The 23,637-nt window shown below is 46.5% G+C and overlaps 1 protein-coding gene across 4 annotated transcripts in view; it reads right to left on the bottom strand.

Moving 5' to 3' along the window:
- The window catches only part of NRP2 (neuropilin 2), a 115,120-nt gene that overhangs the window by 89,799 nt on the left and 1,684 nt on the right, over window positions 1–23,637 (bottom strand). For all 4 annotated transcript variants that reach the window (XM_010352641.2, XM_010352643.2, XM_030916703.1 and 1 more), the window contains exon 2: window positions 10,119–10,296. In XM_010352641.2, the coding sequence (XP_010350943.2) occupies window positions 10,119–10,296 (178 nt within the window). The remainder of the gene's footprint in view (window positions 1–10,118; window positions 10,297–23,637) is intronic.

Below are 23,637 nucleotides of genomic sequence, written 5' to 3'. Positions count from 1 at the left end.
GGGTGACCACCGAAGGGCAATCAGAGCACAGCGTCCGGGGCGCCTGGTGTGCTGGCAGCGCCCGTTCACTCGGCAGAGTGAACCGTTCCCTCCGGCATAGGTGTTCACACTGATTCTAGCTCCCGGGGGATCCAATTGTGAGGGCAAATCATAACTTCCCCATCTGTCCGAAAAATGGGAGCCTGCTGCGAACGGAAGTGTACCGGGCACCAGGGAATCCCTCACAGCAACAAAAAAGTCCTTTTTGTTTTTCCAGGGATATAGGCTCCATATCACTTTTCTATTCCCCTTTGCTGGCATCCAGCCTCCCTAACAAAACTTGGAAGATGCAAAACTCATCTGAAAAATGTGCCATGTAGAAATCCAAGTAGGGGACAGTCTGGGAGTAGGTGACAGGTGTGATGGGACCCCTTTTAGAGTTCATTTACTTGAAGCTTCAGGTTACAGAGCTTAGAGCTTCTCCTGGCTCCAGGGGCAAACTTGTCACTACTGTGCAAAAAGCACCATGGTGTGGAAATGATGGGCCTGCACTAATGTCCAAGGAGGAAGGGGCTGCTGCCACGCCAGGGCAGAGATCCTGAATCTAGCACCCCGGGGCCAGTCAGCTGGAACTGCTTCCGCTTGTGACTACGCTCGTGACTACGCTCTCGACAGCTGCATTCTGAAGCGTCACGCTGCACAGGCAGCCCGGGCCACGTGAGGCATGTTAAAACACTCACCTTCTCTCCCCATCCCAGAGATGCCCTTTCCATTCAGAGAGAACAGGTCGGGGTTTGTTGGGGGTGGAGGAAGCAAGCATTTAGGAATGTGGGGTGCTCCCAGCTAGAGCCTCATAAGACCATGAAGAAAGATGTTTAGAAAGGACATGAGCTTCTACAAGAAAGGGAACCAGATTACAGGAAGTCTCTGAGCAGAATGGGAGCAGTGTGAGTCAGACCTTGAAGGATCTTGATTCATCGCACAGCCATAAGCGGGCTGTTTGTTTTGCGCACAGAGCTTCTGGCTGGTTGGCCACAATATTGTAGCGACCAGTGGGGGCCCTGGCAGCGTGGGAGGAGGCATCAGTGCCAGGGGTGAGCTTCAAGAGCCACATGTGGATAAAGGCCCAGGCAGGGAAGAGTACAGCAGAAAAGGCCCCCAGAAGATAACTCAGTACCCCAACATTTAACCCAGCAGCCTGCTCTGAGGCTTAAACTAAATCCTGTATCTGCTTGGACCTCAGTTTCCCAGCAGATGACCCCCCAAAATAATACTTTCTTACCCTCCTACCACTCTGAAAAGATGACACATAGATAAATTGCTTTGAACTTTTAGATGAAAGGTGCTCTATAAACCTGAGGTCTCATCAACTGTAATTGTTACAGTAATTATTTTAATGATAATAATGATGATAATGGGAGGGGGGGTCGGGTGGGGATGAAACCTCCTACTTTGAGACAAAGAACATCTCTTCCATTAAAACCTGCATCACGAATCCTTCTGCTCCAAGCTCTCAACCATGTCTTTCAAACTGCCAATTTCTGAGCTGAAATATTATTTACTCCTTTCCTTTCCAATAAAACAATTATTTGTTCCACCATTGGCCCCCTCTCTCACTCTCCAGTGTGTCTGGCTTCGTCCTGACAGCTCGGCCATGGACTGTTTACATGTCTCGCTCACCCTCCAAGACTCTGGTTCAGCTCCATTGACACTAAAGGCAGGCGAATTCTCTCAGTGTGAGGAATCAATTACTTCCACTGACACTCTATTACTGGCCCTCACATCTTTGGACTCCAGATGGAGAGTGAAGGTGGTGGTGAGGATGGCAGGGAATTTGAAGGGGATGGTGAGCGAGGCTGCGGGGGGATTGGGGGAGTAGGAGGTTGATGACAGGGAGGCAAAAAGAAACGATGGACTGAGAAGCCTCTGGCTTGTATTTAAAGACACAGAAAGAGATCTCTCTCCTTGACTGCCCTGCTGGCATCCGGAGGTGACTGCATGGCAGGAAGAGGCAAAGAAAAGGAACAAAAATGGAAAAGGAAAAGAAAAGGCTTGTCAAGGATATCTAAAGAAATCAGAGAGGCCCCAAATACCTAAGCACTGGGACAGCAGATGACAGCTCCAAGCAGATTGACACAGGTATACAAAGGCAGCTTTGCGCTGATTGGCTTCAAACCCAGCCCCACAATTACTATCTGTGTGATCTCTCAGGGCCTCAGTATCTCTATCTGTTAAATGGGATAATAGCAGTGCCAGTACCAGCTGTGGAGGTTAAACATAGAAAGCTCTTAGGGTAGGACCTGATATCTGGCAAGAGTTCAATAAATGTTTGCTATTGTTGTCTAAGTCTGAGAGTTCCTTCACGTAACCCACAAACATACAGTTGAGTCCCAGTGGGAAAAAGTAGAAAAATATTAGAGACTGTAAGATGCTTGGCTACAAAGCTCAAAAAAAGGCATTAAAAGAGTCATGCGTTTCTGCTGCCCTCCCATACCTAAGCCCAACTTACACTTCTTTCTCCTTTTCCTTTTCCTTCTTTTTAGAAAATTTTATTTTGACCCAGCTAACATTTTTCAGGGATTCTCCTTCTAGGAAAAAAATTTTGATTATGTAAATTAAATACAACCATCTACTCTGCAATCAACTGAGATGAGTTGTGAGGCACGAGGTCCCATAATGAAGGACGATTACAGAAGCTCTTTTCTGGAAGGAAAGACAAGAGCAGCTGATATCTTTTTTTCTTTCTTTTTTTTCTTTTTTTCTGGAATGATTTATCCAGGCAGAAGTGTAAGAATGGAATTAAATTATCTTTTGAGTTTCTCTTAATCCAAAGGCTTAAATCCCCTTGCCACTAAAAAGGACAAAACAAAAATAATATAAATTTTTTTTCTATAGGACTCATGACTCCAGGAAAATACACAAATCCCTTTTTAGAAAAATCTTATGTTTTTACTTGGTATATTTCCATCTCTTCTTTATCCCCTCCACACCTGGAGCTCCCACTGAATTTCTTAAGACAGACTCTCAGCCGGTGTAATTAGATGGGAGAATTACACGGAGTTACATGGGGGTGAGATGCTGGCCCTCTGGGATCTCTGGGTTCGGAGAAGGTGCCAGGGTGGAGAGGCAGAACAAGTGGGATTGTGCATGATAAAATCTCAAGTGATTTTCTCAGTCAGAAGATAAAGCACATGTTAAGAAGGGCATCCACAGTGAAGCTTGCGTTGAGACGGTTACAACTGCAACGCTCATTTTTAAAAACAAACTGCCCAAAGTAATTCCAGCTGCTTTTTAACCTTGGTAAGAGGAGAACAGTCTGTGAGTTGTTTTTCCCCCTGATCCATGGGCGAGGTGGAGTTGCTGGGTGGAACCTCTGGTCAAGGTTGGTAAGTGTCGGGGCCACAGCCAGCTGCTCCCATTCGTCCACCACGTACCTGGAGGTGGATCTGTTTCTGTCATTAGGAGGATTGTTGCAATACAGAAAAGTATTACTGCTCACTGATTCCTTAGGGGAATCAGAATAGTTCTGTGGTTGGGCAGGCAGTAAATAATAATGTCAGTAATAATGTCGTGAGTGATCAAGCCAACGGCCTCTCCTCAACAAGCACAAGGCACCCTCTTGAACAACACGGAATTCTCGCTATGCTTTGTTGGCTTTTCAGACTTCAACGGACACCAGCTAAAGCCACACCTCCAACTGGGCAATCTGGCCTCCCGCCCTCTATTCATAGGAAAGAGACTTGGATTCAGAAAGCCTTGTGTAGCAGGAAATTGACAAGAGGAGCTTAATCTGAAGTGTTACCTGGACTTTCCCAGGTCAAACCCCACTTTCAGGCATTCCACTTGAACATAGGGAATGAGGCTGCAGAGACCCTACGATGGACAGGGAAGGTGGGGACAGCAGAGAGTCCCCATAATCTCAGTCTTTCCTGCTTCCTGACCACCCTGTCTGCTAAGGAGATGGTGGAAGTTGTCTGGCCAGGAAATACGATTAAATAGTATTGCTCAGGCACCTCTTCACTGGGAAAAGGGTTTGTGTCAGCAAGTCACAAGGACAGCCCCTTTTACTCTACCCTTACAATGCTCACTGGTTAAGAAATTGGGTTCAGGAATGTTCAATTATTTTGGTTCCTGAAGGCATCAAGCCATCCCTCCTTGTCTTTGAGCATGCTGCTGTCTGCCTATGACACCAGCCAAACACACTCCCTGCTGCCTGGCCAACTTCTTTAGAATTCATATAGGTGTCACCTCCTCCAGGGAGCCTTCCTTGATATTCCCAGCTTAGGCTGGACCTGGATGCTGTGGGCCCACATAACAGGTCCATATCATGTCCCCGGCCAAACGCATGATGTGGGGGAGGCAGAGAGCACAAGAGTAAAGCAGAGATTGAAAACTAGGGTATCTGGCTTCAAAACCCTACTCTGCCACTTATGGGAGTGGAACCTTGGGCCAGTTGCTCAACTTCTTTGAGCCCAAGTTTCCTCATCTGTAAAATGAAAGAGTAACAGCAACTTTAGGGAAAAGAATGTGATTTATTCATCACTGTATTCCCAATACTACCACTTAGCACATAGTAGGTGTTTAATAACTATTTCCTGATGAATGAATGATCTATTACCATTTTGTTGATAAGAGACTCATGTCCCAAATCAGTTAGTGACGTTCTTGGCCTGTGTCCTACCCCCTAAGATTATGTCATATTCCCAGATGGACAAATAGGGAAAACAGATCTATCTGCCTTCCCACACAGATTCAGCTCATGCTGACCTATTGCCTGGCATTTCCAATGTAAAAATATCACTAAATCACTTACACACACCTGCCTAGCACCCTCCTAGTCTAGGTGCCATGGGAGTTTAGACATGAAGGGCTTTGTGCCCTTGTAGAATTTACATGCTGAGAACTCAAGATGACCACATATGAACAAAAAGTAAGTGACTCAGGCAACATCAAGTGCTCTGGGAGTTCAGAGGAGGGGCTGATAAGAGAGAACTGCAGGAAGCAAGGAAACTCAGGGGAGGAAGATGGGAGCTTGCAGCTGGACACTGTGGAGGGAGGGGAAGGAGGGCTGGAGCCCTGGGAACTCAGGGGGCTCACACAGATGTAAGACTATGCTTGGTTGTTTGCAGGGAATCGAGGGTGTTTGCTGAGCACAGGGAAACACTGCTGGCTGAGTGGGGAGGGGCCAGATAACTGAGGTCTGGTCTGATCCCTCTGTTTACTATGGTCAGGTTATCAACTGGAAAAGTGCTACCTTTCTAAGATATCATCTCTTACTTTGGGAGAAACAGACACATCTTCTAAGATATAGAGGGCCCCTCTGGCTGTAAATAAACATAAGAGCGCCCTGTTTATCTAGGACACTTAGAGGCAAATATCCAAAACCTTAAATATGCAGAATATGAGGGTGTGGGGGAGTTTAGAAGAAAAGATTCTGAGCAGCTACACTGATGTTGAGAACTCCATCCTCTGCTGCTCTTATGCTTTGTCACTTTGGGATCGCTCCCCAGTCCTAACTCTGCTGCAAGCTTGGCTGGCTGAAGCCAACTGGAAATGCTGGCCTTGGGATTGCACTGGCTTGGGCAAAGCTTAGGTCCCAGAACCCAAACTTCCCAAGAGACAGCAAGGGCTCCTGAAGCAAAATTGATAACCCAATAAAAAAGCAAAAACAAGTCAGAAGGGGAAAGCTATAGGAGACAGGCACACTCATAACAGGATGTGTGAAGGCAGGAGGATTGATAGAAAATCGTCCCAAACTGTCCCCTGATAAAGTCCAATGATGCTAACATAGTTGCCATAAACAGGCAGAGTAATCTTGCAAAATATTTATTATTATGACAGCTTTGCAGATGAGGAAACTGAGGCCTGGGAAGTTTAAAAGGTCAATAAAATTCAAATCTTAATCTGCCTGTTCCAAATATGGCAATACCTGGCTGTCACAAAAGTGAAGCTTAGAATTAGAAGCCCGAACATTGAGAAAAAGTTGACTCCTCTCAATGTAGGTTTTAAAAAGACAGGGAAGTGCAGCGCATGATTTAGAATGTTCTTGATCAGAAATCCTTTTAAAAAAGAACTCTTGGAACTCTAAAGTTCTTTTTTAAGAACTTTAAAGGTGGATATTTCAGTATCTGGACAATTCACCTAAATGGAATGTCATTCTTCAATGATACGTGGTAAATGAGATATTGCTGTGCTGAACATTGCACATAAAATCATTTATGTAGACTTCCTTGAGAGGTTTTTAGCCTAAAACATGTTCTTTCATTTCTTGCTAGTGGGTTTTGCACTTTCTGAGACCCATCAAGATATCCATCTAGAAATTACCTTTTTTTTTTTTTTTTTAAATGGGACAGAGTCTCACTCTTTCGCCCAGGCCGGAGTGCAGTGGCGCAATCTCAGCTCACTGCAGCCTCTGCCTCCCAGTTCAAGTGATTCTCCTGTCTCAGCCTCCAGAGTAGCTGGGATTATAGGCATGCACCACCAAGCCTGGCTAATTTTTTTTGCATTTTTAGTAGAGATGGGGTTTCACCATGTTGACCAGGCTGGTCTTGAACACCTGACCTCAGGTGACCTGCCTGCCTCAGCCTCCCAAAGTGCTGGGATTACAGGTAGAAATTACCAATGCTTAAAAGAACCCAGCCTCTTGGTTTGGGTTTTATTTGGTTGAGCCTCTGAGATGGGGTGGGTGCTGGGGCTGTTTGAGAACTCCTGAACAAGCTGTGTATTATATGCAGGTGGGTGTTTTAAAAATACATACATTTTAAATTTTAGAAATGGAAAAAACCACTCAACTTTGTGTATGGGTTTCTAAAACCATAACATTCAGTCTGTTGGCTGATGACTCAAGCGAAAAGCCTCTGTCTGCCGGAGCAGCAACATCCTAGCATCCTCCATTCCACAGGGAATAAAGTGGCTTCTCTCTGTTTGCCCAGACGGCCCGTAGTCTCGCCCATTTGTCCTTTGGCCTCAGGAGTCCAGCTGTGCCACAGAGGCCTCTGGTTTCCGCCCACAACTTCTATACAGGCCCCAAAACCGCCTGTGGGTGCCCAGGATTTGCATTTCTGCAAGTGACTGGAGGGAGGAGTCAAGGGAAGTTCACCAGAGATGGTGGCCTTGAATTGCACTGAGTCAGGCAAAGCTGTGGCTTGTGAGTGAAATTTTCCAAGCAGACAGCAAGCTTCTAGGAACATAGTTAATAAGCAATGGTTAGGGGAAAAGGTCTATCTGGGATTTACTCAGCAACCGTCTCAATCTTTGGGATGTAGATTTCAAGGTATACAGGGAGCCAAGGATCCAGGGGCCACAGCCCAGGATAAATTCTTTCATATCAGGGCCCCATTTCCAGGCCTCCGGGCAATCTTTGCAGTTAACCCTGCTCATAGGAAGAACCTGGGCAAACACGAGGTTGGGCGTGCTGACCACTGCTCTGTCTCCACAGCTGAGCTGGCTGCTTCTCCTGACTTTCTTGCTCAGTTCCCCTTTTTGCTGGGGCATTGCTGTTGTGCCCTGTGATTGGAAGACCAGCCCAGGCAGTTTTCTTTTGGGAAGTATCGACTTTATGGGCCTGTCGTGCCAAATCCAATTTGAAGCATGCACCCAAAATAAAAGGAGAAAGCAGGCTAATTTCCTTGGATAGTGAGTGCTTTCCAAACCCAGGAGCTCCCTTGGAATGAAAATGCAGTATGGAAGAGAGAGGGAGAGCCGGAACACAACAGAACTTCCAGGACTTCAATTAGATTAATTGTTCCTTTCACAAGAAAGTCAAACAAGGCAGTGGGGAGGGGAAGCCCATTTATTGCAAATGCAAATGGCCAGGGGAAGTGTCAAAAATACCTTGAAGAGTGAGAGGCTGAGAAAACCAGATGTGTCTTTCTAAATACAAAAATTAATGAGAGAGAAAGAGAGAAATGGGGAGTGGGGGAGGAACAGAGAATTAATGACAAGGTTAAGTGGATGAGGCTTAATCCCAACAGAGCCTCTCCGACAGTTTGGCCCTGGGAGAACAGACCCCAGAAAAATTTTTTTCTGACCTCCCTCACTTTTTAGGTTCAAACCAGACACATGAGGTCATGGAATGGGGAGAAAAACAGGAAGTGATTTAGCAAGGATGATAAGCCAGAAGATAACCCTATAAAGCCCCTACTCCACCTCCAGCAAGGGGCAATGCCTTCTTCTTTCCCTTGTCAGAGGCTCTGGCAACCTTTAGTTCTCTCCATCTCTGGGACTGAGTCCTGTCCATGGAAGGGGTACCCCGCAGCCCAAAGCAGGGCAGGAGCATGTTTTTCTGGCCTTTCATCCTTCCCAACACGTTTTAAGCCATGCTTACTAGCTCCTAAGTTTTTCCTTCCAAGAGCCATGCTTTCTCCCTCTGCCACTATGAATATACATAGGATGACCTCTTGGCAATTTCACTGGGAGATTTGCTGGCATAAGCATAACAGAATTTGGCCCTTAGTCGAGAGAGGTGCTTAGTCAAATTTCTCTGAGCTCAGAGCCAGGCTGTCTCCGTACATTATGCTTCCGTTTGTGCCAACCTTCTGCAGTCCAGCCAGAGGAATCAAAGCCCAAAACACCTTATGAAGAAGCTCTTATAACAGAAATGCTTGATAAAGTTCACTGTCAGGGAATTAGAAGCCTTGGGATGCTGAGCAAATGTATGCAGGGTACTCATGTAACTTAGACAAAGAGGAACTGATGAGTTTCCCTATGTCATCCGTTGAGTCAAGAGTGGATCTGGGATTAAAAACTTCATCTTATGACTCTTCGTCACATGAGGCATCCATCCGGGAAACCCTTTGGTTTTCAACAAAGACTACCTCTTGTTAGGAGAAAACCATTATGTAGGTGCAAAGTAGTCCTAGGAGGATAATAATGACATCAATTCACTGAGCCTCACAGTCTGGCATTAGTTAAAGAGGGGCCTTGTTTCCTCCACGAGGAAGTGCTGGCCCAGACCTGGCCTGTAGGAGTTTTGCCTTCTCCTTGGTACCTGTGCCGCCGGCTGGTCCCTTTATTAATTTTTCAGTATTTGCAATTCCTTGCTTAATAGCAAGGAATACTTAGACAATGTATTAATCACATGGGAGCACTGAACACTTATCAGAATAACAGCATGCTGTAAGCGCTCATTTGGGGCAGAATATGACTGTTGGCACATTCTTTTCTGCACAAAATCTCTCACTTTAGTTCCAATGAGGAAAGACTTTAAGATGGAGCTCAGTAGACAGTGCAAAGCACATCTGCATTCTAGACATGCTGCCTGCTTCCCAACCTTAACTTTTAGGGACCTCAGTGTTAACATGGCGTTTCTAAAGTACTCACAAGTGTCTAAATGTCCACTTGGGAGTTCCTAAGCCACACATTTCCAGGGTGGCAGAATCAATGTTGTAAGACCAGCTGAGTCACCTTGGGTGACTGACCTAACCTCTCTGTGCTTCAGTTTTCTCTCTTGTGCAAAATGGAGATCATAATGGCACTAACTTCCCAGGGCCCACTGTGCAAAGTAAATGGATTAATATTTGTAATGCAATTAGAACAGTGTTTGTTAAATAAATCCATAACACTGACTTTGAGACTCTAACTTGTATAGCACAGGTATCAAGAACCAATATGAATCTTAGAACTACTCAGATTTTTTTTTTTACTCTTTTTATTTTTCTATACGGAAACCAGTTACCACTATATAAAGTAACAGGCTGATCCTGCGTGGCTGGATGCAGGGGAAGTCTCCACTTGGGGATATAGCTACTATCTTATTAAGGAAGCGGGTGGGGTTTATACATGTAGCAGCTGTGGAAAGGGGAGATCTCCAAGAGGAAGGTAACCCAAAGTCAAGAGGTGGAGTTTTGTAGTCCAGCCCCTGCCACCACATGGAAATTCTCCTCCCCTACCAGCCTTTGGAGGTAGGTTAATATTCTCTACTTTTCACTCAAGAAGCCTCTTTCCACCATACTGTGGGTCAGCCACACCTTTATTTCCCTGGAAAGGGAATGCCCCTTGAGGTTTTCCTCTGAGACCAGGATCCACTGGTTAGCAGCAGGTCTTGGGGTGAGGGGTGATAGAAGTGACAAGAGCAGGGGTGGGGGGCAGAGCATGTGCATCTCATGGAGGGATACACAGTGGGACAGGACAGTGCTTACTTGCAGTCGTGCTTCTCGATTTCGAAGTGAGGGTTGAAGTTGAGGACAATCTTCTGGTTGGGTTCAGGGGCGTAAACAATCCACTCGCAGTTCTGGTGGGAGGGGTAGTCCTGGGGGTAACCGGGAGAGGTGATATAGCCAGCATCTTTGGAATTCAAACGACCTCCGCACGGTGGGTCTGAAAGAGAAATCAACAACCCAAAGAACTTCAAATATGTTACAGCTTTCTTCCCCCAACACTCCCTCCTTCTCTTCTGTACCAGTGTCTGATTAAAACTATTTTACAGACCTTTTATGGCAGTCCAGAGGACTAACCTACTTACTCATTTGGTGGAAGAGATTATTCCAGCTCATCCCTCCCCCTACCCACCCGACTACACATACACACGCACACACACACACACAGATGAAAGTATTCCAGAACATGGCCATAAATATTCTCAATTACATGGTCTGCGATTAAAAAAACAAGAGGACTGCAAACTCAACATGCCTCCCTGCCTTTCCTGCCTCCCCTCCTTGGCCCATCTTCCTCTCCTCATTCAACCTCCCATCTCTATCTTTATCTCATAAATCCTTCTTTTTATTTGGTGTCTCCCAGCCCAGCCCAGGCGGCCAGCAGTCAGGGCTCCGGGAACTGACAATGGTGGTTTTGTGGTGCCGACCCACAAGCGAGCCTGGTAACAATTACATGTGGTGCAGAGGAAGCACTCTCAGCTTTGGGCCAGAACAGGCCCTGGAGGGTGATTGCAGCCCCCTTTATTTTCCTTTTTAAGAAAAAAAAAATGCAAACCCCCCAAACATTTAATTCCACATATACCACAAATTTGATTTATTATTTCATTATACACCCAATGGAAAAATCTGTATTAGAGAATCTACTGGCTCCAGCCTTGGAATTTCGACAAAGGTGCTTTGTGTTGAATGAACATCTGTTTCTTCTGCGCTGTCTGCCCACTATCCCTCCTGCCTGGATCACCACGACCAGAGTGTGCTGCTGCTTTGTCCAGTCATAACTGGCCATTTGAAGGAAGAGCTGGCTCCCTGTACCCGCAGTGCCTGGCTGGAGGCAAACAGCTTCATGTGGCCCAGGAGGGAAGGGAGCCACCTTCAAAGGCTCCGAAGGTGGGTGATGACATTTGAGGAATCTCATCTATTCGGGAGTAAAGTTCTGCAATCCCCAGCAGGGATTATTGGGAAATAGGGAGTTTTGCTTAAATACCACAGTAGAACAGAAGCTGGGAAGGCACATGAGACATGGAAATATTCAGAAGCCTCTTGGAGACCTTCCTGAGATGTGTGTGTCTCTTAGCATCAATCACGATTTAATATCGCCATCTGCATGGAGCAGCATGGGCCTGTGAATTATGTATTACGACTCAGCAGCCGCCCTCCAGGATGGGTCTTTCTCCTGTGTTCACTCTTTGAGGGAACAGGTCATGCATTTTTTAACTCTACAGGTGCACTTTACTATTCCCCATGTCTATTGGCATTACTATCTCCCAGACCTCTGCTTTAGACTACCGGCCTGACAGGCTTTAAATGCATAAAAGATGGGCACGCTGCACACGGGTGGTTGGGACACAAATCCACACAAGTAGCCTTTTTGGCATCAAGCCTCCACAGCTCAAACTGTGCCGTGTTGAACTGCCCAGAATCAAATGGATTCTGGTCCATTTCCTACTGGGTGGAAAACAAAAACAGCCATTTCCTCAGGCTGGTACACAGCACATCATCTTCTTACCTAATGACCCTGCACCCACCCCAACCATGAGGACAATGAGCTCATCCCTCCCACCCAGACCACAGGAGGCCAGCCATGAGGCCCAGTTCCTCTGCAGCCAATACCCACGGGCTTTCCAGGTGCCCACACCACTCACCCATGCTGGGAACCCAGTGTCATCTAGCCAGCCCATTGAGGCCCACTGGTCCTGACTTATGCATATGAAATAGGGCGGAGTGACCCTCTGAGAAGGCAGAGGTGTGAGGACATAGATCACCAGCTGCTCTTACTCAACTAGCAGAAGAGGGAATTTTCTACCAGGTCCAGCTCCTTTGCCAGCTATTTTGCAGAAAACTGCAGCCCTGCCACCAACTCACCCCAAACCACACTTTTTTGCCTTGGAATTCATCAGAGGAAACCTGAGCTGAGCTCCTGTTTAGTAACTGTTATGGTTTCCACATACTCTCCACTCTCCCCACCCACACTCTCTCCCTCCTTTCCCCATCCCTTCCTCTACTTCTCTCCAATTACTCTTGAAAGGGGAACTTTTCTCCCTCAATTCCCCACACCCCAGGTTTAAGCTTTTAGTAATTAGACCAGGCACACAGATCAGCAATAAAGATAGGAAACTTTTTCACAGGAAAGTTTCATTTCTCATCTACAGTAGAAGCAATCATTTCTCTACTACCAAAAGCAAATCAAACTATATATATCCCGTAGCTTATAGTCTGCACTGTCTGCTGTTAAACCAAAAGAAAAGGGAGTCATCCATTTCTTTTTTTCTGTCCTTTCTTTATCTGAAGAAAATCAAGGCACTTATTGAAGTATCAAGAGAACTCATTAGAACGTCTGCTTCAGTTGTGTGTGGTTAACCTTTTCAATACTCACGAATTTATAAATTCACATTCTTGTTTGGCTTGCATTCACACTCAGAAATACACACATAGATATTGAACATACTTCAAGTACATATACATATCAGTAATTCACACTTGAGTCCTATACACACATTCACACCTTCTCATAAAATATCACACATCATTTGCACAAACATATATCCACAAAGATAAATACTAGAATTTATGTTTTTATTTTTCTTGGAGAGAACAGAATTCTTGAAACTTATCAGTAAAAATTGTAAAGAAAACACAATCATTCTATATCTCCTCTTGATAACCGATCTTTCCTTTCTAGGGTTGGGGACACATCATTTCTTAAATACAAACATGTCCCAATAGAAATTAACTAGAATTCTTTCTGAAGAGCTATACCATCCATTACTTTGTAGGTCTTTATTGTGTTCCACAATGAACTTTATACATGGTTGCTGTCCTGTTTCAGAGGAGTCAAGTTAAGCCAAAGGAGAGTTGAACTCAAGGGCAAAACCCTTAAGGCCAATCTCCATATACAGAGGGAAATTGACCCTGTTTGAGCTACTGAGCCTGTTCGGTGAGTTGACAAAAGACTTCATTCTGCAACTATTTTGTGAATACCTTTCACCTGGGGCAAATTCATCACCCAAAGAGAGATAGCAAAACCCAGGCTTGGACTGTTCAGAGCATTTTCTCCTACATCTGGGAGGGAGGCTTGCAGGATGAGCCAGGTCAGGTCTGAGAAAGGCCCAAGGCTGAAAGGAATACAGTGACAGCTCCAGCTGTAATTGGAAATAAAGAGAACACTAAGTTCTGAAGTCACCAAGTTCTGATTTTCCTCCTATAATGATTACTTAGGTGGGTTTTTTTGAAATGTAAAGTATCAGATTGCTTTAAACTCTTTCTGTCTGCTCTTTTTCTCCTTCTTAAATATTGTTGTTTCACTGGTAGCCTAAGTACCATCTGCTACTGCCTAGCGGTAACATAGCCCTGGAAAGGCAAAGGGATGTTGTATCCCTTCACTTAGGAACTCACCTTCCTGCAGAATCCAATCACTTTCCTTGTGGATATTTAATTTTTAAGAAGTATTAAGAATGGGAAAAGAAGATCTTTTAAAAATCTGGTCTGCCTTCTAGAAAAATTTAGTTGGCATTGTTTTAAAGGAACACTGTATAACCTGAACTTAACAATAGTATTTGCTAAATACTGAAGCCTGACTGTAGTGAGAACTTTCTAAATAATCCGATTGCTATGGCTTACTTCACGACAGCTTGGTAAAAGACCAATCAGATCCCTCACTTTAGTTGAACTGAAGGAGAAAGTCCTTGGCAAAACCAGGGAAACTTGGCCATTGGCTGGATGTGGGATTAGAGGGCCCAGTTGTTGTAAAAGGAGAGTCTGGGTAATGGGACTGGGTTACCAGGAGAGGGAGGGATCGACATTAGCAGAAAGATGGGAGATGGCACCCAGCTCTTAACTCACTCAATTTGACCTTTCTGGGGCTCAGCTTCACAAACTGTAATTCAATGAATGGACTGAATTAGGTGTGTAGCTTTCAAATTTATTTGTTTTTTTGAAGTACTTTTTTTTTTCTTGAACAAAACTCTACCTAGACCTCTAATGTACAAAGAAAATAAAAGGGACCTCTTCTTGGATGCTGGGAAGGAGGTAGCCAGAAGCAGTGTAGTATCCAGGCCGCCTAGTTCCTGCCCTCAGCTCAGAAGGGCTTCTCTGCAAGCCCACTGGGGCTTCCTGGAACATGGTTTGAAACCCCCTAAATGGGGCCTCTCGATTCCCTGTTACTTTAAAATGCTATGAAAAAGAGAAAGAGCAGATGACTAGGAGACATCTATTTCCTATGTATACCTGAGGGCACTTACGGGAGAAAAGCAATCGGTCTCATTTCCTCTGAAAAAATATACTTTATTTACTTTATAATTTATTTCTTATCCACAGCATAATCCCACCTTGTCCCTATTTCTACAGCATTGTTTTCATTTAATTATTGGTAGCAAGGCAAAGAAGAAACTCTTTCTTCTACTTAAAAAGAAAGGAGGTTGTCACTTTGCCACTTACTCCACCAGGAAGTTTATTAGAAATAGCATTGGAGCAGGATCTAAAAGCCTAGTAATCAAGTCTAGTCTCACCACTAGCAAGCTGTGTGACCTTGGGTAAGTTAGTAGACAACTCTGAGCCTTTGTTTTCTCATCTATAGAATGAGAGGGGTGATTCTAAATGTCAGTTCCAGTGCTAAAATCCAAAGCCCATATAATGAGGTGGGGAAAAGATCCTATAACCCATAGATTGAGCCAAAAATTCAAAAGATTCTCTACCCTCCTAGACAATAAGACATTTATTCAAGGTGCTACCCCTGTTCTATCTGCTTGGTAAGCCTGAAACAAAACTCCAGGATTCTTCAGAAAACACGTCTGTCTTGCATTATGAGGAGTTCAAATGTCTCCTTTAATCACGTCAGGTCTACTGACTCGAGTTTCTTTTTGTAACTGAGTCTGTGGCTGCATATTTATAAATATTATGGATACACAGTTCTGTGTGTGAGCATGTCAACAACAGTGATGCATGAAAAGAAAAACCAAAAGCAGTTTCTTCAAATCCCTCACCCAGATCATCTAAGTCGTTGGCTCAGGGTTTTAACCAAATTTTGCTCACCAACCCGGGATAAGCTGCGTTTTAAGAATTATTTCTGTGAGCTGAGGCTGGATTTTGTTTTATTCAAAGCAACTTCAGCCTGTCACAAGACAGTCTCATAAAATCTGTATCTTGGCTTAAGCTGGGAAGAAATGAGCCAATCCATCAGCCCAGGAATGTGGCTGTTTGACCACTTCCTAAGGCAACTGGGAAGGGATGCAATCTACTCAATTTATGGAGACTGGTGGCAGTGAATGATGCATCCTGAAGGCACAGCAAATGGAAATCCTTCTGAACTTTTGCAATGATAAAGTTCAAAATCTGAATAAAAGGGCCATCTAGGAGGGAAGGAGAGAGGGAAGCAGAGAGCAGGAGAGGAAGCCAGCATATGAGTTTGGAAATGAATAAAGAATGAAGCAAATTTCCCTCTCTTAAAACACCTCCAATGAATTCACTTAGGAGAGAACTGGAAATTGGGTATGGAAATGGGGCCTTTTGAACATCTCTCCCCTCAATCTAGATTCTAAAAATGAAGCCTCATTTCATCGGTGAAATGTAAGTTTGATGCGATTACCTCTCCTGACCTCGAGTCATGCCACCTGTGGTAACCTTGTTATTTGTCATCTTATATCATAAACAAATGCAATTCCAATAGGGCAGCTGATATAATGTCATTAGTTTATATTTATGTCCGCTCTTTTCCAGCCCTCATTGCAAATGCAATTTTGATGCCATTGATGGGAGATCTGGGATTACAATTCCTGACCATTTTAGCAGACATTTGGGGAAGGAAACAGAAGAATAATTTTGAGGTCTCTCCAAAAACCAAAGGAGAAAAAAAGGTAATATAATATTTTCTTCATTTATTTTGATTAACTGAAGCTTATGTTGAAACATCAATGGCTCCCCATTGGTTAGCAAGTGAAACCCAAACCTCTTTGCCTAGCAATTTGGGCCTTGAATTGAGCCCAAGCTATTATTTCTAATCTTATTTGCAATTATTTCCCACCATACATTCTAAACTGCAGCTTCTGAGTGTTCCCCAAACAAACCCAGCATCCATTTCTCTACTCACACCTTCCCCTTCCCCTGGTATGCCCTTCCCTGCTCTAAATCCTGGCTACCCTCTCGCTCCAGGCTGCCTCTGCCCTTTCTCTTCTCCCATACTGGGAGTGATCTTTCTCCTCTGTGCATCTGAGAGGCTCTTTAGCATCTTCTGAGATGTGTGAGAGTTTCGGAGGGCCTCATCCATTCTACTGAGCCACCAGCAGCTTGAAGTCATGACTCCTTGCTGACCCATCTGTGGCAGGCCTCACAGGATCAAAGCAGAGCCTTTCCCAAAAGTCACACTCATCGAGATTTGTTGAATTAATCAATTAAGAAGTGACCAAAGGAACATCAAAAGTCTCACTAGATAGGACAGACTCTGAGAGTTCTATCAGAAATTATTCTGCAGTCACAGCTACTGCTCTTCCTTCTCCACACCCCGCTGTTATTAAGTGCAAATGTTTCTTAGTGGTGAATTGAGAGTTTGAATAACTTGTCTGAAATAATAATAACTAGTCACAAGTAGGTCAAGGTAGAGTTAATGTGAACTGTGTCTCCTAGAACACCCTAATGCAGACAATACTGATAAAGTTCAAAGCACATTCTTATTTTATTTTATTTTATTTTTGAGACGGAGTCTCACTCTGTCGCCTAGGCTAGAGTGCAGTGGCACAATCTCGGCTCCCTGCAACCTCTGCCTCCTGGGTTCAAGCGATTGTCCTGCCTTAGCCTCCCAAGTAGCCGGGATTACAGGCGCCCACCGCCATACCCAGCTATTGTGTGTGTGTGTGTGTGTGTGTGTGTGTATTTTTAGTAGAGATGGGGTCTTGCCATGTTGGCCAGGTTGGTCTCGAACCTCTGACCTCAGGTGATCTGCCTACCTCATCCTCCCCAAGTGCTGGGATTATAGGCATGAGCCACCATGCTCGGCCATTTTAATTTTAATACTAGTAAAATTAATTTATCTCAGGAGTTTTGTCCCCTTCACTCCAACTTCCACACTTCCAAAGGCAACTTTAAATATTGGTTATCTGTACCACCAGGAAGATGCTGACTATTACTTCATCACTAAGCCATTTGTTGGTATTGGATTTTCTTGTGCTTGGTTTCAACCCACCTCTCTCTACTCAACCCCTCCTCATTTTCCTTTCTCCAGCCCCTAAAATGCCTTTGGGGGCACATCTGTTTTATTTTTTCCCCTTTATCCAAACAATTATTATTAGCATTCAGTCCAGTAATTTGCAATTCCCATTATCTTCTCTGCAGAAAGACTCTCCAGAACCTGGTCACTGGTAATCACAGGATTTGTGGAGGTGGGAGCAGGGTACCACAGCCACGTGCACTCAGCTGGCCGGCAGTCTTGTGCACTCTGTGCTACTGAGAGCTTCTCTTTTGTTACTCCCAGCCCCTCCTTTTTTTCTGGATTAGATCATGACTCCTTTATGAAGACCCAGAGGGAAATGGGATTATTAAGAGTCTTGCTGGGTAAAAGCTATTTTGTCTTTATGATGACTTTTTTGAGTTCAGCTGCTGAAGAGCCTTAGTTCCAGAGTAGAAGTTATTACACATTCAGGAGAGCGCCTTAAACACAGTGTTCCCTGCTGAGCACACTCTCAGTGGTGAAGGATGGAAGGGGAGGAAAAGGAAAGGAAACGAGAGAGAGATTAAAAAGAAAATAGGAGGTAAGAATACTGAACACCGAGGAAGAAGGAGGAAAAAAAATGCAAGGGAGACATAAATCCAAGATAAGAACCCAGCAGAGAATATTCTCTGAAGAAGAGCGTGGCGAGAAATAATATGGTGCTTACAAAACACAGAGGTTTGATGGTGGAAGAACTGAGAATAAGAATTATTTTAAAAATGTCATAAAAATAAACGTACACAGCAATGGTTATAGCGTGCTTGCAATGATCACGAGATTCCATTAGCCACACTGAAACAGTTTTAAAGATTCAGTGACTTCAGGATAGGCTTTATATGTGCCAAACAGTATTGTACATAATCTGACATAGCGTAACAACCCTATGAAGTAGGTATTGTTACCAAACACATTTACAGACAAGGAAACTGAGGCACAGAGACTAAGTATCTGATCACACAGGGTACTTGGATCACAGAGCCAGCAAATGGCTGAGCTAGATTCTAAACCTAGGCAGTCTGGTTCCCATGTTTCAGAAGCTAGGAAGGCCAGGGATGGTCCCCCCAAAACTTCTCAGTGGCACACCTACTTAGTAGCATTTAGGGAAAGACAAACATTTTGCCTGTTTGAAAACCCCCTTTTCTCTGCCTGTGCCAGTACTCTGCCTGTGTGAACAACCAGAGATGTGTTTGAGGCTGGGGTGTGAGTGGGCTGGAAGCACTTAACACCTTCTCCACTCCCTGTACACACAGGCACTCAGCTCCTTGTCATCCTGGCCCTCTTTCCTGTGTTCTGGAAACCCCAGGCATGGGGCCGGGGAGGAGGGATTGAGGAAGTGAGGGGGTGATGGATAGGACGTTCAGGTCTGAAACCATGTATCACAATGTCAAAGGGTTGTTTTTGTTTTGTGGGTTTTTTTTTTTCCCAACTCCTATTTCTCTCCTTTCTTCTCAGTCCTACTCTTCTCTACCCTAAATGCCACATTGTTATTGTTCTACTGGATAGGAGAAGCATTTTCAGAAATGGGGGATTTATTTTTATAGCACAGCTGGTCTGCCAAAGGTCACATAATTTGGCAATGTTCCCAGTGGTTAAAAATTAATTTCTCCTTATTAATACAACCAAGGTCCCAGAGGATCGGAGCTCAGCCTTATCTAAACTTGACAGCTTCCTAAACCTTTAGAAGATGCTTTCTCCTGGAGGGCCAGCCATGATACAAGGCCACTGTGTCCTGGAATCCAACTCCACTGAATCCTGTTAGGCAATGAAACCATTAAGCCTTTGGCCATTTCTCATCAAGGCAGATAAAGCTTTGAAAAATACTCTAGGATCTCCAGGACAAACTTCTGCAGCATCTTCCAGAAATGGGTTAATTAAAAAACAAAAACCAGCAAATAGGCAAGTCCTTACCTTGAAGGAACAGTACAAAGACTAACTTCTGGTGATCAATACACTTATCTGCCACTTGAGGAAGGTACCTCAAAGATTATCCAGTTGCAAATGATGGTCAGATAATAAAATATCTCAAACATGTAAATAATACTACAAGCCATTGCCCAGATGTCATTTTTCAAGTCCTTTCTTGTCAGTTCAAGAAATTAAAAAGGCATCCTGCTCTTGCTCTATCTTTTAAAACAGGAAGATCTCAACTCAAGTTCCTAAAGTCTTTCCAAACTGGACCTTTGGGGAATATATTTGGAAACCTCTTTACCCAGCTCTTGAATTCTGTCAACTCAGAATTGTCTTACACTCAGGTCACCCTGAGTCAGTTCATTTTCTTAATTGCTTTATGGAAGACTTGAGTGAAATGAAAAACACCAGGGTCCACAGAATCATCTGGTCCCTGGTGTCTCTCCCCATTGACCCCAGTCCCCTCCCTCACTGTTATTTGTATTCGTGCCTCACTGCATAGGAATTGGCATTTGGACTCCTAGCTTTTTCTATGCCTGGAAGATAGAAACTGGCCTTTCTGCTGCAGAATGTGGACTTGATACATTCAACAGCAGGGGATCAGGGCCATTTGGTAGACAGCGGGAGTCCTGTCTGGGTAGCCTGGGTTCCAGTCACTGCAGCCTTCCAATCTTTCATTTTGCCAGTTGAGTGCTCCGTGGCTTAATGTCTGAGAGCTCTATGGGATGACATAAAACTCCAAACCTGATGTGCTGCTCGCACATTCACAATCCTACCAGGCACTGCTTGGATGAGTAGGGGCCTGCCCGGAGCCCTTTGGGGAGTGCTCCTCTTGCCACTGTCTTGCACTGTGTGCTCTGCTGGCAACTGGCCACAGTTTCCCTACCTCCAGGAGCTGATCACGGGGAAAATGTTTACTGGGCACCCATTTGATGTGGGCATGAGACCAATCCCTAGAGCCTAGAGCAGGCCGTCTGGGTAAAATCTAGGAGTTTATAGTTTACTTGCAAATTATGCTCGCCCATGGCCATCCCACATTTTGGGGAGACAGGCTAAAAGAAACACTTCAAACCCTTCTCCGGCGCCTAGACCGTCATTGCTTCTCTTTCAGGATTTGTTTGAACCCAGACCTGTCTCCCACAGCCAATTTACACCTCTTATCTGATCATCCAGTCCAGACGGAAGGGTGAATTGACCGAGAATCTGAGTGTGTCCCTGGCAGTGGCGTTAAAACCCAAGCATAGATCAAAGCTCTCCAGACGAGGAGGGGAGGGGTAGATGGTTATGGGGTCTGGGTTCTTTTGGCCCCAAGCGATGTGTCCCGGAGGGGACATTAGGGCTGGGAGTTGCTACCATTTGAAGAAACCCATTGTCAGGACTTGAATGATTTCCTGAGCAAAACCCAGTCCCCCGCAGATCATGATTAACTCTAGCAAAGGGACGTTCCTAGCGGGCGCTGATAGGGAATGGCTAGCGCCAGGGGGCTCTCCTCTCTGTCTGAAACCAAAAGGAAAGGAGGTGGAGGGAGGGGAGTCGAGCAGGGAGCACACGCCAATAAACCTGAGCGTGGATCTCCTACCCTTCAGAAGAAATTCAGCCAGAGCCGCAGAAGCCGCAATGCATATGGGCTAGAATCCCCTAAAACTTGGTCTGGAAAGCTGATTCCCGACGTTCCCCAACCTAGATGATTCCCAGAGGGGCGACAAGTCCATTCCAAATCCCTCCCCCACCTCCAAACACTAGGGCTACTGGCGCCCCCCACCCAGCCGCTGGACGCCTGCGACCCGGTGGGAAAGACCCACGGCGCAGCCAGCCCGAGGCGAAGGGCGGGGGCAGCCGTTTAATCACAGCGTGCCTCGCCTCCATTAACTCCTGTTGATATTAAAAAGAAATCAATCAGTGAAAATGAAGCATCGGCCATGAATATTTCTTTTTCTCACGTGGAAAAGCAAAGAGCGAGGCGGCTAGGGAGGAGAGGCGGGAACTCGCCGGCTACTGCAGGCAGAGGCTTCTCCGGAGACCAGAGCTGCAGCCGAGACCTAACTTTCCGGCCTTGGGCAGCGTTGAGGAAATGCCGCAGGTTTTCCCCTGGGGGTGTCCTTAGGAGGAGGAGGAGGGCACAAGCATGGAGTAGTTGGAGGCGGCCAACTTGTCGGAGGCTTCAGCCTCGGTTTTGCTTTCGCTGAGAATATTTTTGCTTAATAGAATGTTTATGGATCGCTGGGCTCTGTTTCTGCTGCGTAGCCCAAACAAATCGATGCGGCGTTAGAGACGGCGCTGGGGGGGCGGGGGGGAAGGAGGTCTAGGAGGAGAGCTGAGGGGCTATCACGTCCCCACCACGTGGATGGCCGCGCATCGCGTGCTCTTCACCTGTTCCTGCGCATCGGCGGGCGCTGGGCGTGCTGCGCTTCTACAGGCTGTGCAAGTTGCGCGCATTCCTGCGGCCCGCTTCTCGCCTCTCTCCGCCCTCCTCTCCGAAATCCCACCCCACTTTCCTATCACCCAGTTGGGCCAGTGCTTGGATTCCCAAGCCAGCCGGCCTCGGCCTCTCGCCACTCAAAGCCGGCTCTCTAGGGGTCGCGGTGAGCCTGCCGCGCGAAGAGGAGCGCAGGGGACTGGCGGGGGACTGGCGGGGACGCCTGGGGCAGGGAGGGAGACAGGCTAGCAGCTGCACTGCGGTCTGGCGAGGCGGAGGCGGCGCAGTGAGGAGAGGGGTAGCCTGGTGCGCGTCGCCCATGCTGCCTCCCAGCCACGCGCCGCCCAAGGTGCCGCGCGCCTCGACCGCCGTGTTATTTGCTCAACTGCTCCCCCGCGCGCACCTTCTGCCCCATCTTGCTCCTTCCCAGAATTGGTTCTCGTCGCCGGCGGCGGCGGCTGAACCAGGCCCCCTGTCCCGGCCGGCGCACACCGGGTGAGTCAGAGGTGTAGCTCGGCCTCGCCCTGGCCACCCGCTGCCGGCTCGCCGGGTGCCAGTCCGTTGCTCCGCCTGAAAGCCTGAGCAGCTCACGGCTTGAGATCGCATTTTGGGGAGCTAGAGGTCCCCGGCAGGTCCCAGCTTCGAATCCCACCCTGAGATCCCACCCCGAGTCCGAGGTTGCCCCGAACTCCGCGCCTCTGGGCTTCTCTGGAAGTGACGCAGCACTGCCGGGGGTTGGGATGGGAGGGGGTTCTGCAGTGAGCGCGGGAGGCAGGTGGCAGAGCGGGAGTGGGTCCAAGCGGGTGTCGCGCACACACGTACACACACTCCAAGCAGCGCTCGGGGACAGATGTGCGAACATCTGGGGTAGGAGATGGCCCCTGAGTCTTCACGACCCCTCCCGCTCCGCACAGCACACGGAACCTGAAGTTGCATGTGTGTGCGCGCCGGTGTGAGTGCCAGTGTGTGCGCGCTCGCGCGCTGGGGCCTACCGGAGTCCGTGTCTGAATACATAATAGACGGTGGGCATCCTCATGGCGCGCGCGCGTGTGCACACACACACACACTGCGAATCACACAAACATACATAATTTACGCAGCATCCAGGTCTGTGAGAGGTAATTTATTTCCGCTTCAAGCTGGGATTTTAGAAATAAGGCAAGAAGGAATGGGGGAGGCCCAGAAAATCTCCCCAAGTGGGACCTTCCACCCATCCCTTTGATAGGATTTGCAGCTGCCCTGAAGACCACTTATGGCAAAGAAAGAGCTGCAAACTTGCGGATCTGGATGGCAAAGGCATTTCTGAATTTTCTTCCCCCTTCAAATAAATGCCCAAGCTTCAAGTGGTGTGTGTGCTGGATGGGGGGCGTGGGGAGAAGGAAGGATGACAGTACCAGATGCAAAGCTAGGACCCACTAGCTGATGTTCTGGGGGATGCCCAGGAGGCTGCAGAGTTAGCCCTGCCACTGCTGCCATCACCTTGCAAGTGCCTTGGGTGAGGACACTTCGGGAAGGCTTTTTTGCCTTTCTTTCACCCGTTTCCTCCATAGATGGTTTCTCCATCTCCAATCACCTGTAGCAACTGCTAAGAGTTTTGTTGTCAGATTCCAGACACTGTTCTCAGTGAGGTAGAGAGGCTCACTCTAGAGAGTGGTCCCAGGAAGGAAGCACAAACCCCACTGCATTCCCCATGGATTCCCCTTTCCAGAGCATACCCCTTGCTGCTCCCCACAAATGCGTGGGGAAGTGCTTATCTCCACAGC

Source organism: Rhinopithecus roxellana, chromosome 14 (assembly GCF_007565055.1).
Source record: "Rhinopithecus roxellana isolate Shanxi Qingling chromosome 14, ASM756505v1, whole genome shotgun sequence".
NCBI classification, from domain to species: domain Eukaryota; kingdom Metazoa; phylum Chordata; class Mammalia; order Primates; family Cercopithecidae; genus Rhinopithecus; species Rhinopithecus roxellana.
Note: the sequence above shows the minus strand (reverse complement) of the source record. Positions and strands in the feature narration are given on the sequence as shown.